General features: G+C 46.6%; 1 protein-coding gene across 1 annotated transcript in view; it reads right to left on the bottom strand.

The window, feature by feature from the left end:
- The window catches only part of Mthfd1l (methylenetetrahydrofolate dehydrogenase (NADP+ dependent) 1 like), a 174763-nt gene extending 158571 nt beyond the window's left edge, over positions 1–16192 (bottom strand). The window contains exons 1-5 of the mRNA XM_048419753.3: positions 15796–16192; positions 7930–8014; positions 6554–6604; positions 6414–6467; positions 1460–1584 (exon numbers count right to left, since the gene is read on the bottom strand). Coding sequence (XP_048275710.1) covers positions 1460–1584; positions 6414–6467; positions 6554–6604; positions 7930–8014; positions 15796–16010 — 530 coding nt within the window. The 5' untranslated portion in view covers positions 16011–16192. The remainder of the gene's footprint in view (positions 1–1459; positions 1585–6413; positions 6468–6553; positions 6605–7929; positions 8015–15795) is intronic.
- Between the last annotated feature and the right edge of the window lie 1281 nt (positions 16193–17473).

Below are 17473 nucleotides of genomic sequence, written 5' to 3'. Positions count from 1 at the left end.
CACAAAGTCACACAGGGCTGCATTGTCACACCTCCAGAGACACCTTCAGTGGCTGCAGCACCCTGACATGCTGAAGCCAGCTGTCCAATTGGAGAACTCAGGATTGAGTCCCTCACTCTAGAGATGGGCAGGTTGACTTCTCCTTGGCTTCGGTATTTATCTTCATGGGAAATTAAGGGAAAACAAGAAACCACAAGCATATTATCGGTGGCTTCTGTGTGCCTTTTTCTACTCAAATCTAGAACAAAGAGTTTCAACTGTTTGCCAAGACAATGTTCTCTACCCAGACTGATAATAGAAAGAAAGCCTTTCAGATGGTTCCTTTGATTCTCCCCTTGTATGGAAGTTCTGAAACTATATCCTCTCCCCTGGGGGCTTCCTGGTCCATTCCAGCATCGTCTCCTTCACGATTTCTATAGAACTGGAGGTTTTTTATCATTCATGCGACCATTCAATCCATCCGTCCATATCTTTCTCCTGGAGAACCAAGTGTCTTACCTACGCACACACTCTCCCACTGAATTACATACTCCCCAGCCCTTACAAAACAATGTTCTAACCCTTGTTTGGGTCTACCCTGGTCATAGAGAAAGAATGGGGTAGAAGAGACCACTGTAGTTCAGTGAGGTACCAGGTTCTTGAGCCAGCTGCTGAAGAATATACTAGACAGGAGTCTAACTTTATAAATCTATTTAGAGCCTGCAGTACTAAATGCTCCCCATTGTTTCATCTATAGCTAAAAGTATTTCCTAGGCTTCCATGTAAGAAAATAGAGCTTTTACTTTCTAGCAAACACACGGTACCTCTATTGCAGGCTGTTGGAGTTCACTAGCCTATGATACTTACATCATACAATGGCATCCCACAAAAAAAAAATCCAATGGCCACAATTCCTTACCCAACTCAAAATTTAACTAAAAGCTGGTATTATACTGTGTGTGATGGTGATCCATGCCTTTAATCCCAGCACTTGGGAGGCAGAGGCAGGAGGATCTCTGAGTTTGATGCCAGCCTGGCCTGCAGAGAGAGAGATCCAGGACAGCTAGGGCTACACAGAGGAACCTTGTCTCGAAAAACCAAGAAGGAACTTGTATCATTAATAAAAGCATTTTTTTTTCCAACCAGTCTAGGAGTAAAGGCGGTTTCGGGACTCCTGCAGAATCAGGTGTCAAGGTATCTTTTCTGTTGATAGAATTACCCAGGGAAGATTATTGCTGACCAGAGATTCCATCAGAAAGAGAGGAGCTTGCGGAGTGGATACGACAGTGAAGGATTATCTCCAGACAAATGTGTATTTTCCACGATGCATGACTTTGACTCACAGAATTTTAAAACTTCTCAACCTTCTCCGCTATTTAAAACTAATTACTGATGAAATTGCAAAAATTAGATATTTAGAAAAGAAATCCCCACAGTTACTTATCAATAAGATTGATTATTTTGCTTTCAATTTTCTTACCCATCCACATCTTTTTCTGGCTTCAAAGCGTCGAGAACTTTGTTGCTAAATGAATCCTCAGAGATGTGAAGGGCAAGGCCATGCACTCTGGGGTCTTCATTAATCTTCAAGATTTCATCTATGATCTAAACAGAAAAACATTGGCATTGGTCTTGTGAAAGTAAGAGCCAGGAAAAAAAAAAAAGGTAGATAGGGGAAAAAAAGAAAGGATTTCTACATAGGCTCAGGGAGATGACACAGTTGGTAGCATGTGTGCCTACTGATGACATCGGTTGGATTCTAGAACTTACATTAAGAAAAAGTGTTGGCCTTGGAAGCATAGACCTGTAATCCCAGTACTGGGGAAGCAAAGACATGCAAATCTCTGTGACTTCGTGACTAACAAGCCTAGCCTAGTAGGTGAGCTCCATTTCAATGAGAGACCCTGCCTCAAAAATGAAAAGAGGTGGGTGGCTGCTGAGGCTGTCCTCTGGCTGCGGTATGCACACACTCCTGCAACCACACATGCACAGAAACACCTGTGCAAACAGAATCCTGAAAATGCATCTGTTTCTTTTTAGTGCGTATTGAAGACGCTGGTGTGAAACACAGTGTAGACTCCATTTCCTCTTTATAGCTTAAAAAAGCCCCCAGAAACTGGAATGAATAAAATTTTTAATAGCTTCATAGTTCCTATGGTCCTGCCATGTGCAAGAAAACAACAACAAAAACAACAACAATACCCAAAGCTTCACTGTTATTTAGACAGACAAAAGACAATTCCCTGCCAACGACTGTTTTTAAGTCAAACACATAGCAGTTTTGGGAGAGATCGGGAAGCATGCATCCAAGCTTCCCACTCTGCCCAATGGTGCCTATGGGTCTTAGACCTCACATGCTCAAAAGGGGCTTCCCAGCAATGAGTCTAATCAGTCCGCCAGACCCTCTGGTTCACTGGATCCGAGTGGCGTGCCAGAAGCCTTTCCTAAGGCTTGGGACAGAAGCTAAGTGCTGAGACCGACTCATGGCATGTAACAAAACCACTGACTCAGAAGCAGAAAGATTCCCATCCATGTGTGTGGGTGCCTCTTACCAATTTTATTCTATTACTTGGCAAAATATCTGCACTATTACTACCATCTGGTAGGGAAGGGAAATGCTATTGGGCACAGAAAGAAAATTTGTCTCATTCATTAAGCTGGGAACTGAAGTTTCCAGGAGAACAATTAAAAAGTAACAACGTTAAAGATTCTGCAAGGCTGATTAGAACTTCATGACTGTGGAGCCTTGGAGATCAAGGGATAAATTATCTTGGGCTATCTTTGATCCTTTTTCTAACCATTCACAGCTGCTCACCTATGTATCTAACATTCTAATGACTACCAAGTGAAATTCATTTGGAACTTGGTCACACATCAGCTCCCAGAGGCCTTCAGAGGCCTCAACACTGGTATCAGATAGCACCTGAGGCTTAGAGCAGAGACCTGCATTCCTGGCTACAATCCACAGGTTGACTGTTTCCATCAATAGATTTTTTTTTTCCCTTGAGAAGGGGTTTCTCTGAGTAACTCTGGAGCCTGTCCTGGAACTAGCTCTGTAGACCAGGCTGGCCTCGAACTCACAGAGGTTCGCCTGCCTCTGACTCCTGAGTGCTGGGATTAAAGGCGTGCACCACCACCGCCCGGTATATTTTTAATTTCTCTCTTTCTTTTTTCCTTCCTTCCTTCTTTCCTTCCTTCCTTCCTTCCTTCCTTCCTTCCTTCCTTCCTTCCTTCCTTCATCTTTCTTGATTTTTTTGGGACAGGGAATAAATTTTTAAAGTGCCTCGATTGATGACTTTTTGGTTCTCCTCCTAAAACAAAACAAAAACACAAAACAAAATAAATTTTGGGAAGCTGGGAAGTGGAAAAATGGCTCAGCAGCCAAGACCACTTGCTGCTCTTCTATAGGACCTGAGTTCTGTTCTAAGTACTTATGTTAGGTGGCTCACAAGTGCCTATAGCACAAGCTCCAGGGGATTCAGTATCTCTTAACTTCTTGGATAACACTCATGTGTCCATACTAACCATCACTTAAAACAAACGAACAACAAACACAGTCCAAGCATCTACTTTGTACATGTTCTAAGAAAGGGACCTAACAGCTAGCTGTCAGCAAAACTACCCTGGCAAACCTGATATGCTAACAGGGCAGCAAGTCTCAACCCGACAGCAATAACAAGTGCTGAAAATGGCCAACAATGTAAAGAACGACAAAGTGAACAAACAGGGTGAAGAGTCACAGAATGAGGGTGGCCAGAGGCTGCACCTAAGCAGAGCTCAGCATAAAATAAGGAATTAGCTTTAGAACCAGTGAAAACAGAACAAAACTGGAAATAGAAAAAACTTAATAAATTACAACATAATATAATGCTATGCCCATTTATCAAAAATTTCAGAAAAAAAGAATGAATGGGGTAAATGAATCCTTACCAAAAAATTGCAAGCCAAGAGTGCTGGGTGGACATCTAGAACCTTGTACTTGGGAGGCTGGGGCAGGTGAATTATGTGTTAGAGGCCAGATTGGGATTCATAGTGTTTTCCTGGCTAGCCTGGGCTACACAGCTGAAGTTGTCTAAAGAAATGAAAATGTGACTATACACAGTGAGTGTCCTAGAAACAGATGGCCTGCTTCTTTGAATTCTGTTACTGCTGCTGCCTTCATATTTCCTACTTACTGTAACTAGCAGTATTAACAGTATTAACTGCTTGTTCAATACTAGCTTCCCTTCTTCTTTAGAAATGATTTAAAAGCCTCCTGGCATTAAGACCACATTTCCCCACCTCCTCACTGTCTGGCCAGGCAATGTGATGGTAGCAGATGGAGGGAAAGCAAAATTGTGGTTTGCAGAAAACGTCCTTAGAGGGAGGGAAGGGCGCAGACTGGAGCCTGCCTTCATCTTTTTCCATAGTCAGGACAGTGAGCTTCACCTGAGGTGCTGGGAAAGGGGACAGCGGGGACTCACCCTCAACCTCTGTGTACAGCAAAGGATTGCCTGTCCGCATAGGGTCTGGATAAGACTCAGTTACTAATGACACAGAAGCACAGAAGACAAAAGCACACTCCCATTACATCAGTGACTGGACCAATTGCTGGTTCCCACTGGCCAAGTAAAACAAAAAGCATTGGAAAGCAACCTTTGATCAAGCTTTCTCCTTCCGGATGCCTGAACTTCGGGGCACCCTCAGGCTAAACAGGCAGACTGCAATCCCTGCTAACGGGCTGGCTGTGGGAACTCCTTCAGTCAGTGGCCTTTAAGATACCAGCCCACTTGGCTGTGGTCTCTTTTACTATAAATGCAGCTGTAAAGCATGGGCACCTCGCTCTCTCCCAGCTGCTGGATTTGGTTCCTGTTCCACATTGGTGCAGAGGACTGTGATCTGTGAGTCTACCCCTAAATATAACCCTTCATTACACTGAATTCTGAGCTACTGTGGGATTTCTTTATAGCATCCAGCGTCACAGGCTGCCTGTGGGAAGCAACGCTCTCTGATCTGTTACGACCAAGCCATTCCCTCATCCCATCCCTCACTTATAGGATTATTCCTCCCTATAAAAGAAAAACCCATCTGCCCAGCGCTGAAGGGGACTGCAGGTTACTCCAAGGTTTCAGTTACTCTTCATCAACTGTGACACAAAAAAACACTCAAGGGAAAGTTCCGGAAATAAACAATTCATTAGTTTGAAATTGCACACCTCACGGAGAGGCACGGTGAGATCTAGAATCAAGCGGACACGAACCAGTCCTTTGTCTGGCACATCTACAGGTGTGAACGGGACCCACTCCTTAGTCACTCAGGAATCACTTCCCATATCAGCCATGGTAGATTCACAGTGCTGGTATTAAGTAACTTTTCTTTTACTGAATAACCATGCCAAAGTACGAGAAGATCAACGTCAGTGTTTGAGATAAGCCTAAGAGAAGCCACACAGTACTATAGTTCTGTACTACTTGCAGTTTTAGGTATCTGCTGGGTGTTGTTCCGCATTCTAACCATCTCCATATCTAGCAATAATCATTTTGAACAACTCCCATTATGGAGTAGAGCTGGTGTGACCTTGGTGAGAACATGGCTATGACAGGGAGAGTTGATTCCACCATCTTTGACTTGACGGTACACTACAGAGACACTAGAGCAGCGGAAAGGGAGCCTGTGCTTCATGTGACTTTGAGATGCTTCTTCTAGGCAGCGACTGCTGATTACCAAACATCATTCATGTCTTCCCTGGATACGTCCCCCCAAAAGCAAAGCAAAGCAAACAAATTCCCAAAACTTTGTTATTCCAGAATCTGTGATTTGAGGTTTTCTACCCCGGGAACCACAACCTACTCCTCCCTGGCACAGCCAACCAGAGGAAAGTTAGACACAAGGGCTCATGCCCCAGACTAGGAGCCTGGCACACAGTCCAGGTCTGTCATAGGTTTATGATGGCTGCTTCTTCCACACTTGAGACGACCCTGGGGAGTGATGCTGACAGCTACAGCTAAGGCACGTGGCCAGGATGGAGGGTCTATCAGCTGTCCCCCAAATGCCAATGAAGGAGTCTTTCAGACTGTTAAGCCTAGAGAGGCCCTTGAAGATCTCCCTGTCCTATTCCTACATTGCATTAATAATGCTATGGTGACCCCAAGATGCCGAAGGAACACTCCAAGGTCAAAGATGCTGTTAGGACAGAGTGAAACCAGAGCCAAGACTCCAGGCACTCCCAGCACAACAATTTTTCATGAGACGCTGCTTCTTCTTCAGCGAATAAACAGTTACAATCACCATAATGTCTAGTTTGTCTTCAGTAGGAAGCAACTGGAAGGGAGAGAGGTGAGCAGATCTCTTCCCCCTGGAAACTCAGTCCCAAAAGGAGGCTGAGCCTGTGCCCACCACCCTGAAAGATGCTCATAGGCCCGATGAGAAACGGGAATGAGCTAGGCTGACATTACCTCATCTTCTCCACTGTCTGGAGGCAGACAAATGTGAGTGATGTCCAGACCGGCCTGAAAAGGAACACAAGATTCTCTGTTATCACAGGAGGCTATACCATCAGGAATTCTAATGAACTGCTAAAATCATGAGTTCTTACCTCCTTGGCCAAATTCTGGTTTATTTCCTGCATTGAGTTATCACCGCCTGCCTAAGGACAAAGGAGCAAAGGGAGAAGAATATCACAGTGTGAAAATTCCTTGACAATGTGTACCAAACACAACACAGGCTACGTCTGTGAATACAATGAACACAAGTGACTGGAATACAAAAATGATAAGAAAAATACAGAAAAGACTCTTATTCCCTATGGAAGTCAGGCTAACAGCCAGGATTTATGTGCATATCATTTAAAAAATGATAGACTGCATGTTATAGAATATAGTGGTTTGAAGGAGAATGATATTCCAAAGGAACATATGTTTAATACTTGGTCCCCAGTTGGTGGAACTGTTTGGGAAGAATTAGGAGGTGTGGCCTATTGGAGGAGGTATGTCACTGGCAGTGGGCTTTCCAGTGTGTCTCTCTGACTCCTGTGGAGGATGTGCTCTCCCAGCTGGCCTTACCCCCCCATGCCTTTGCTCTGTCATAGACGCTAACCCTATGAATGACCCAACCTGATGCTTCCTTTTATAACATGCCATGGTCATGGAGTTTGGTCATAGCAATAGAAAAGTCATTAAGACATGGGGCATAACCTCATCACGGCTAGTATCACTTTCTGTGACACATCAAAGACAGGAATTTGGATGTCTATATGTGCACTTAGGTTGCATGGCAACATGTAACCAGATTCCCTGGGAGTCCAAGTTTCTAAACCAATTCCCCTGCTATGAGGGGATATGGCAGCTTCCTAAGGATGTAGATCACATGAACACAGTTCTGTAGTCTCACAAACCAAGGTCCTATTGGCCACACAGGCTGCTATTGTGACACCGAAACAGCCTGCCAAGCACCACCAGAACAGGCCAACTACTGGGCTGAACTGCTTCCAAGCCTGGCCCATCCTGTAATGTCCCTGTACCTGCCATCACACAAGGATGCCAATGACACAGTGCCAACTGCGGCTCCGCACCAAGCGATGAACACGGAATACAAAGTCCTCTGACACACGCATGACTTTTGACACTTGGGCTGTAAAACATTAATGCGCACCTGGCATTGCCTATTTGTCTTCCCTAGGAACAAGAAAGAACTGACCTGCAAGCCACATTTGATAAGTGCTCCCAAGTACGCATGGGTTAGTATCTACTGTGTCCTGTGATTTATGTGGGTGCCTCCCTTCTGGCCTCCCTGACCACCTGTGTCTTGGCAGGATGAGTGACCCCACCAGGGCCACGTCTATTCCTGTACACGTAACAGCACCTGCCACTGAGCCCACGCATTGATTGACAGGACACATGTCTGATCTCTGCTTATAAGGATTTGCTAAATTATATCACAAAGCAGCAGGAGAACACCATGGTCAGCACTTACCTGAATAACAGCAAGAACTGGCCTAAAGGCGGGGCTTTTCTCTTGCAGCAAACTCAGCACTTCTTTGGAATTGTGAATGACTTCTCTGTATTGAGAAAGAAAAACAACAGAGTCATTTCTTTGTTCACGGTGAGAGAGGACAAGCACAATGGCTATCCTGACAAAGCTTGTTACCCTAAGTGACTCAGACAACGGAGGAGACTGGCAGAGCATGAGAGAAGGCAGGGCACAGAGGCATCAAGGATGGCTGATGCAGGCTGTGTGCACGGCCACAAACCTGCAGCCGCGGCTCTAGGGAGGTGGAGGTGTGAGAATTGTGAATGCAAGGCCAGCCTAGACTGCATGGTGAAACCCTGTCTCAGAAAACCAAAAACGTTAAAAAAGAAATGTTAAGGGGAATTCTGGATGAAATGTGGCAATTGGATTTCTAAAATATGTAGAGGGAAACCAGCTAAATGTAAACATTCATTTCCAAGAGGCTGAATTTTTCTCTTGTATTTTCCAAGTTGAATTCAATAAAAACTTTGGAGCCAGTAAGGGGACTCAGTGGGTAAAAGCGCTCGCTGCCAAGCCTGCCAATCAGAATCCGCCCCTGGACCCATGTGTAAAAGGAGGAACTGGAACTGGCTGGACTCCCCCAAGCTGTCCTCTTAATCACACACACATATGCATATAAAGAAATGTAATAAAAAGATTTAAAGTCTGGGTTTCTATTCTACACAGCCCCATTCTTTTACCACATTCCCTACTCCTTCCCCCAGGAGAAATTAGTTTGGGGTACCACGGGAAAAGGAAACAAGTAGGGGGAGGCCTGTAGAAACAGTGATGGTTGAAAAGACTGGCAGGGCAGGACAAGAAACAGTGTCTCCGGCTAAAGTCCGGGTCTCAGAGTTTAAAGAAAGGATTCAGAGACAGAAGAGGAGGGAAAGAAATGCAAGGAACAGATGTGGGTGACCTAGGATGCCACAGCCTGCGGGGCCCCTCTGAAGACGGCGATACATGGCTGGGGCAGGCCGGTATTCTACAAGTAGTCTTGCTCCTAGCCCAGTGAGGACCATGGTCTTTTTCACAGTCTAGGAGAGGAGAGGCACCTCTCAGATGTGCAGACCTATATGAATACAGCAGAGCCGGGCTTCCTTTCTAGAACTTTCTATGGACGTCATTTTGGAAGCCATCATCATTTCTATGCCATGTCTTCCCTGGCACATCTCCAGCCCATCTGCTCTGGTTTTCTCTCTCAGAACAGAGACCGGAAGGCTACTCAAGGCAGCACCCAGTTTCAGTGTTAAAAGATTTTGCTGCCTCCAGGGATGGTTGGGCGAACCTGGGGCCTCACACAAGCTAGATAAGCACTGGCAAGCACTGGCAGGCAGCGCCGGCTGCAGGCTACCTTTAAAGACTGCTCTCAGTATTTATCACACCTTACAACTTTCAAAAAGATGATTTAGTCTCAGTCAGGTGCCATCAGGAGTAAGTCACTAAAAACAAACGACTCCCACTTTTCAGAGCGGTGGCCAAGGGATGTGATGGGGAAGGCACTGAGCTCTGGTGGACACAGGGAGCAGGGTGCTCAGAAGACCACAGTGCGTTCAAAACTTGCTCGGGAGGTACCCTTCCTACTGTCACGGAGGCTAACCGAGGCCAGGCAAGTGTGTACAATTATTTGTTTGGCTTCGTTTGTATACACTTGGGATGAAGCAGTTCAGTCCCTAGTGTTGTAACTTCATTATTCTGTTAACACACAAAACCACTCAGAAATGCTCACTTCTCCAGCAAAGGGTGACAAGGTTTCTACGCTGCACTGTCGCCCAGCCTGGGAGAGCAGCTAAGCTGTGATAGACCAAGCTGGGTCCATATTTTAGCTTGGCCTGGGGAGGTACTGCAGTGTGAGCATCAAGCACTTCTGGGCCTAAGAATCCTCTGGGGAACATGATTAAAATCAAGGTTCCACCTCAGAAAGTCTTGTTTAATATGCTGGGCTGGGGCCCAGGAGTGTGTCATCTTAAGGAAGTGCCAGGGGTTCTGGAGCATGGCCTATGGATGACAGCCAGGCCTGGTACTCGGGCCTCCCGTCCACTAGAAAAGCCTTCTATAAATGGCTTCCTCACCTGTGAAAAAGGTAAATTTTAAGGGCTCTTTATGTTTTTCTTATTGTTGAACACATTGTTTTTCTGCTACTAAGGCTACCTGATTGAAGGGGAAATGTCCCCCACCCAGTCATGAGTCTGAACACTTGGCCTTCAGCTGGGTGGGTGAAGGCTGTGGACCTTTAAGGGGGTGGGAGTCCTGTTGGAGGAAGTGGGTTACTGGGACAGGGCCTGGAGGTTTTATAGCTCCACCCTACTTCCGGCTTACTCTTGCAGTGCCTAACTTGGGACACAATGTAAACAAGAGCCTTCCATGCCTAACACCAGGCTTTTGCCTCAGATACTATCCATTTGAACTCCAGGCTCAAACACATTCACCTTCCCTCCCTCAGGTCTCGGTCTTGACACTTTTATCAGGCATGGGTCATGGCAACAAACTTTTAAACATAAGAATTCACAGCAGAGGCCCTCCAGTCTTGCCCTCCCTCCCTAGAATAAAAGGAGCGTTTCAGTGGGTAAGCCATCCCTAAGTTTAGTCAGCTGTCACGGGCTTGGAGAAATGGCTCTGCAGTTAGAGCACAAGCTGTTCTTCGAGGATTGCCATTCAGTTCTCAGCATGCATCTGGGGCTATCACCTGTAACTCCAGTTCCAAGAGCTTGGATGCCTTCTTTGGGCCTCCAAGGGCACCAGACATATAAACGGTGCACCAACATACAGGCAGGTAAAACACCCATAATAATAAATATAATAAATAAATAAGCAATAAATGTGATAAAATAAATTTTTAAAAAGTCAGTTGTCAGACAAAATAGTTGAGGTACGGGCAAGTGGAAGATACAGCTACACAAAGGGGTCCACAATGAAATAATACCACCATAAAAAAAACAAAAAAAAAAACCCAAAAACAGGCCATTATGGCGCACACCTTTAATCCCAGCACTTAGGAGTCAGAGACAGGTGGAACTCTGTGAGTTTTAGGCCAGCCTGGTCTACAGAGTGAGTTCCAGGGCAGCCAGAACTACACAGAGAAATCCTGTCTTGAAAAACAACACAGCAAACAAATGCCTGGGGTACCCCTCCCCACCTACACACAACTGGCTCTAGGTATCAGGTTTCCATTCCTCTCAGGGACTCCTGCAGTGTGGAACAACGAAAGAGCATCCCCAGGTCCAATACATCTAAAAAGTAGCATAAATGTTTCCAACAATGTGTCTATGCTCATGGGGGAGGAAAAACCTGTTCTGACTGGGAACAGTGTAGCTGAAACTTGAAACATCCTATTACTAAAGATAGGTGGGCAAAGGTTTAAACTCGCGGCCTTCTAATACTACCCCTATTATGCTGCTGTTACTATTTCTGCCCCAGCTCAGTCACCCTGCCTGCTAACTGCATAAAGCCTGTGAGCTGAGCATAAAGCTGCCTTGTCCTAACACCGGCATTCCTCTTTCTCCCTGTGGCTAGCCGCTGCCATGCCTGAGTGTGGGAGGCAGCAGCCGGCCATGCTACTGAGAACTACCACTGTACCCTACCCCTGCACGCTGAGACCATTCTCTAACAGAAGTCCTCACTTAACGTCTCAACTCTTCCAAAGGAAAAAGAAGCATCCTTCTAGGAATCTGGAGCTGGTCTCCTTCAAAGACTTGCCACTAGTGTTTAGAGAAACTGTCCGGGATAAAAGCTGACGAGAGCCATTTTAGAACTCTTTGCTTTGGCCATAATAGCTTCAGTGATAAAGCGGACCCCAGCTACTTCCACAGACAGAGCTTCTCCACTCCTCTTTTTAGAAATAAAGAGGATTCATGACCACCTGAGTCTCCCGGCCTCTCACCTGTAGCTGGCTGAGATGGTGTGACTAGTGTCTGGCCAAAAGCAGGAGGTGAGGACTGTGTAGTGAGAGGACTACACACAACCTGGCTGGGAGATGACGAGACCAGAAATCAGGAGCAGTGGGGAACCATCCCGGGAGGGGGGGGTGGCATCCTGGAGCCTTTGCTCTGCATATTTTCTTTGGGCATGGCTATGGTTTGGATGGGTCCCCCAAAGCTCATAAACTGGAGGCTTAATCCCAGTGCAGAAGCGCTGGGAGTGGGGGGGACTTTGAGGAGGTGGAACAGACTAATACGGTTGTCATGGGATAATGCAAGGGACGAGTTTACACCTTCAGCACACTTGTCCTTCTGCCTTCAGCTGTCCTGTGACGTATAGAGGCCCTTGCCAAATGCCAACTCCTTGACAGTAGACTTCTCAGACACCAAAACAGTGGAGACAAATTTCTATAATTACTCAGTCTGTGGTATTTTATTATTAAAGCAGCAAAAACAAAACAGGAAAAAAAGAGATACGTATCTTGGTTCTTTTTTTCTGTTTTCTGCATGAGCTGAATTTGAGATTAATATGACTATCTTATATACATTATTCCATCAAATTTAAGATAGATAAGGAAAGACACATTGCCAGTTTATGAACCAATAAGAAAAAAATTGCTGTTGATTAATGACAGCATCCTCTTTTCTCTCCAAAAATGGATTTATGGTATTGAGGAAATTTTTTTAAAAGATTTTATTTTTATTAAGTATATAAGTATGGAGGTCCAAAGAGGGACTCGCGTTCCCTGAGCTGAAGTTATGGGTGGTTATGAGCCTCCCAGCCAATGTGATGAGACCAGGGAACCTAACTCAGAGCCTCTGCAATAGCAGCAGAATGTGCTCTTAAGCAATGGACCATCTCTCTAGCTCCATGAAAGGCCTTTTTTTTAAAAAACAAACCAGACACAGAACGGTTTCATCATTAGTTCACTCATCCATATGTATCAAAAGGAAAACAATAAATCGAAGAAGTCTCAAACTTCAAATTAAGGATCTGACATTTCTGAATGTATTCTTAACTAAAAAAAGAAAAAAAAAATTTTATTGTTTGTCAGTTTTTGTTTGTTTTTCATATGATCATCCTGTGTCATAAGAATATTGGTGAAGCAGCAATCCTTAAAAGATGTTATTGTTGTCCCTAGATATACTAGCCACTATTGTGAAATATTAGTTGAAGATATATTACATTCGTTTATGCTGTGGAACATTTGCTTAATGATGCAAAGATGGGTTGTATCTTTTTATGTTGTATTTGTTTAACTCTGTGAAGCTCTGTTACTCTGCCTGCCTAAAGCACCTGGCTGGTCTAATAAAGAGCTGAATGGCCAATAGCTAGGCAGGAAACAGGATAGGTGGGGCTGCCAGACAGAGAGAATAAATAGGAGAAAAAAAAGAAGAGGATGCAGGCGTGAGAAAAGGAGGAGAGGAGGACATCAGGGGCCAGCCACTCAGCTGACAGCAAGCCACAGAGAAAGATAAAAGCCCAGAAGCAAAAGATTAGTGGGATAATTTAAGAAAAGCTGGCTAGAAATAAGTCAAGTTAAGGCCAGACATTCATAAGAAAGAATAAATGTCTGTATTTTTTTGGGAGCTGGGTAGCGGACCCTCCAAATAGTAAAAAAACAAAACAAAACAAAACCCAACAACAAATCACTGCCTCATTACTCTAAGAAGATATAACTTATAAAGAGAAAAGGTGTGTTTCAGCTCGTCTTGGAGATGCTGCTGCCTGAGATCTGGTGGCCTCCAGCAAGAGCAGGCATATGTCTCAGAGCAGAACTTCTCCCATCAGGAGCCAAAAAAGCCAGGTGAGAGGATGCTGAGTCAAATCCCCACCATTTCCTTCAAGGCGAGTCTATGAGGACCTAAGCACCCTCTACAAGGTGTCATTTCTCAAAAGTTCCACCCCCTAGTAGCCTCAGGAGCACCACTCTGTGGCCCAAGCCTTCTGTATATGGACCTACAGGGAACAACGGACAGCCAAGGCACAGCAACCCTGTCGTTTTCACTGCAGTCGCCTGCTCTGCAAATGTTGGGGGCTGATACTTCCTTGATTCTATCAGATGACAGACAACCAGAAATCACAATATTTCCCCAAATGACCTTTCAGATCACAGGCATTGAGCCACTCCATTATATAAAGGTCACTGTGCTTCCTGGGGACTTGATATCACATCATTTCTGATGCACACGATGATGGCTCGTGTACAGCTACTTCCTGCAGGTGACATCTAAACTGGTCACTTCTCCACTTTCCAATCCCACAGGTGCAGGCAGTGATGCATTTGCTGCCATGGCCTCCTGGCCAACAGCAACCACAAGACACAATCAACGGAAAAACAGATACTAGGTCTAGAGCTATTCAGAATATGCATTCTAGGATTGCTTCCTTGAAGTAGGTAGCATTGAGGGTTCCATTTGCAGGTAAACATGCTGAGACCAATAGCTTATCCAAGCTCTCACACGCAGTAGTACAGACTTCGGCATTAAAAAAAAAAGACATCTGATTCCTCAGCTCTGACCTCTGGTTCTGCAGCAGAACCAGGAAACGCCCACCCACTAGCTAAAAATGCATGCACGTGCACATACATTTTTATTTAATGTCGTGATGTATGTTCGGGTGCACATGTGTTGGCGTGTGGACACACCACGCGTCAACTTCGGGTATTGCCTCTCAGCATTTGCTCATATCCGTTGTGGAAACAGGGCCTGTCATTGATCTGGAGCTACTGGACTCTGTTGGGGTGAAGGAGCTGGCCAGTGAGCCGCAGGGATCTGCCTGTCTCCGCCTCCCCAGGATGGGGGGGGGCGAGCGAGGGGAGGGGAGGAACAGGACGGGGATACAGGCAAGAGTATGCTAACACATCCAATCCCAGCCAGTGCTTTGCTAATGAGTGATCTCACTAGCTCGAACTCACATTTTTAAACAACGTAGAAACATAAAACTAAGGATATTTCACAGCATGGAAAAATACAGGAAAATTCAAACTTCAGAGTTCATAAAATGTTGAATTCTATCAAAAAAAAGTGAGAATTTGTTCTTCCTATGTGATATTTTAAATTTTGATTCTTAGTCCACTAAACCTTAAGCATTTACTATCATGCCCATTACACAAAGTTTGCAGGTCTTAGTTTATTTGTTGCGGGCTGTGTGCGACAGTCCCCTGGTCATATATTTTTGCTCATTTAAATGTATCCACAGTTCCAACTGGGAGCCAGATCCGTAAGCGCTTTCCCGCCACCTGCAGGTAGGTCCTGGGCGTGTCCCTGTACACTGCAGTGGCCCAGCAAACCCACTTCTCTGGCTAGGGCCTGCTTCCCAGTCTCCACCACAGAGGCAGAAGGCTGAGGAACCGGGGCGGGATATGGGGACAGAGCGTAGGCTCGGGTCTGCACAGATTGCCACTGGACAAGGAATGAACTTTCCAGACACAACCGCGCTGGACCCTGCGTGGTCTCTGAGCGGCGATGTTCGGGACTTTGCGCCACGACCTCCAGGGCTTCCGCCGGAGCCTCCTGGGGCAGGGACAGCAGTGGCAGGATGGCAGGGCCATCCTCCTAGCAGCTCTCCCGCCCTGGGCCGCACCGCCCCTTTTCTGTCTGCGCCACGCCCGGCGTGGTTGCATCAGAGCCGGAGGCGGGCGACGCACGTGGAGCGGGGCGTGCAGTCCGTGAGGCGCGCGCGGCGGCTGGGGGATGCCCTCTCCCACAGGGTCCCATACCCAGAGCGTTCCTTTTCCCCTCCCACGTCTTCACTGCCAATAGCCAGGAGCCCTAGCAAGTTGGCACCAAGCATTCTCTGCCTCCCGCCCTACGGAAACGGTCCCTCGAGTCTCCCGGCTACCGAGAGCTCTGCGGTCCCATCCTTGGGTCCCTAGTTGGGGACCTGCGCAAAGGCAAGCCAGACACTCACCTGACGATGGAGGTCGTCCCAGAGGCCTCCGGACTGCCGGTTCCAGGGATGCTGAAGACCTGGCCATCTTGCAACCGCCGCCCGCGCACCCCCTCGGGGTCACCACCTCCGCTGCTACTGCTGGAGCTACACAGCTCACGGAGGCGACACGCCGGGCCCCGGGGCAGCTGCTGATGGCCGAGCTGGCGCAGCAGGAGGGGCAGGCGGGCGCTCATGTTGCTGCGGAGCACGGGGCGACTGGTTCTCCGGTGGCGCCGAGATGCTGAAGCAAGTTCCTCCCTGTGTTGGCGAAGCTGGCGCCAGAGAGAGCCAAGCTACACAGTAACGGGCCAGCAGCAGGAAAAGACTAGGCTCTTCCTCGTGGGAGGAACAGTGGCCCCTAGGGGGCACTGTACCTAGTGGCCGTGACGTTCGGAGGGCGGGGGCCAGTGAACGCGAGGCTGCTGGTTGGAGTTGTCTCAAAGTCAATACAGTAGGTGGGGCATCGCGGTGGTGCTGAGCCCTTTCCCTGAGGTTGTAAGACCCACCCCTCTGCCTCAAAACTTGGTGCCACCCCTGATGTTCAGCATGCAGCTCACTTTACTTAGGAGGTAGTGGTTCTAAGTCCAGTTTAGACCAGAAGGGAGGGTTTATTACATGGGAAGTGGGAAGTGGCCTAAGGGTAAATGAGTCAGTACTTGGTATTTGCAGCGTTGGCTTTGTAGCCTTAGGCAAGTTAACGTCATTGGCCTTAGGACTAAGAGTTTTACAAGGTTTATAATTTCCGAGACCAGAGGGAATAAGGTTGTGACTGTGTGGCCCCCAAGTAAGGTGGGGTAAAATTCGTCCAAGGTAGGTAGTTTTGGGGTGCTCACACTGCTCCGTGTGCTAGAAAGATAGGCCGTGTAGCCCCAACCGGTGTAAGGAATTGCAAGGCATGCGCTTGATTTCCAACCAAGAGAACCTGGGGTTGCAGAGAAGTCCTTGGCAGAGCTGTCAGTTTGCCCAACCCCAAAGATGACCCTCCTCCTTTTCCTGTCTAAACATTTTTACTTACGTGTATGGATGTGCTTGCCAAGGCCCGCAAGTGGAGGTCAGACAACTTGAATTTTCACAGGGTGGAATGGGGTTGAGGAGGGGGCAGGAGTTCTGGGACTAGAAGTCAATTTCTCATGTTTGGCAGCAAGTGCCTTTAGCTGGTGAGCCATCTCCTGACACAGGGGTCATACTTTTCAATTGCATGGCCAAGCAGGTTCCAAAGAGGGTGTTAAGTGACACCATGTACCTGAAAACTCTACCTAGGAAAGGCCGTCACATTTAAGAAAAAAAAAAATGTGCACCTGATTGGAACTGGGAACCATAAAAACTTACTTATGAAAAATTCCTATGATGGAAGTGATTCAGACAGGAAGTTCTTTTGAAGACAGTGTTTGAGGGGCTGCCTTCACTCTTTATCATTGATGTGGGTTTAATAAGTACCCTCCCCAAGCCCATATGTTAAGAATCTGGTCACCAGCCTGTGATGTCATTGGAAGATAGAGGGCTATTTTAAGAGTTGAGATTTCGATGTAGGAATTTAGGTCATTAGAGATGTGCCCGTGGAAGGAATATTGGGACCTCTCTTCCTTCTTCCTTCCAGCTACCATCAGGCAAACAGCTTTGCTCCACATACACACCCCTCCTGGGTGTGTCTTGCCAC

This window comes from Myodes glareolus, chromosome 1 (genome assembly GCF_982192425.1).
Source record: "Myodes glareolus chromosome 1, mMyoGla1.1, whole genome shotgun sequence".
NCBI lineage: Eukaryota > Metazoa > Chordata > Mammalia > Rodentia > Cricetidae > Myodes > Myodes glareolus.
The sequence above is the reverse complement of the archived record's forward strand: the minus strand, read 5'-3'. Positions and strand labels throughout refer to the sequence as shown.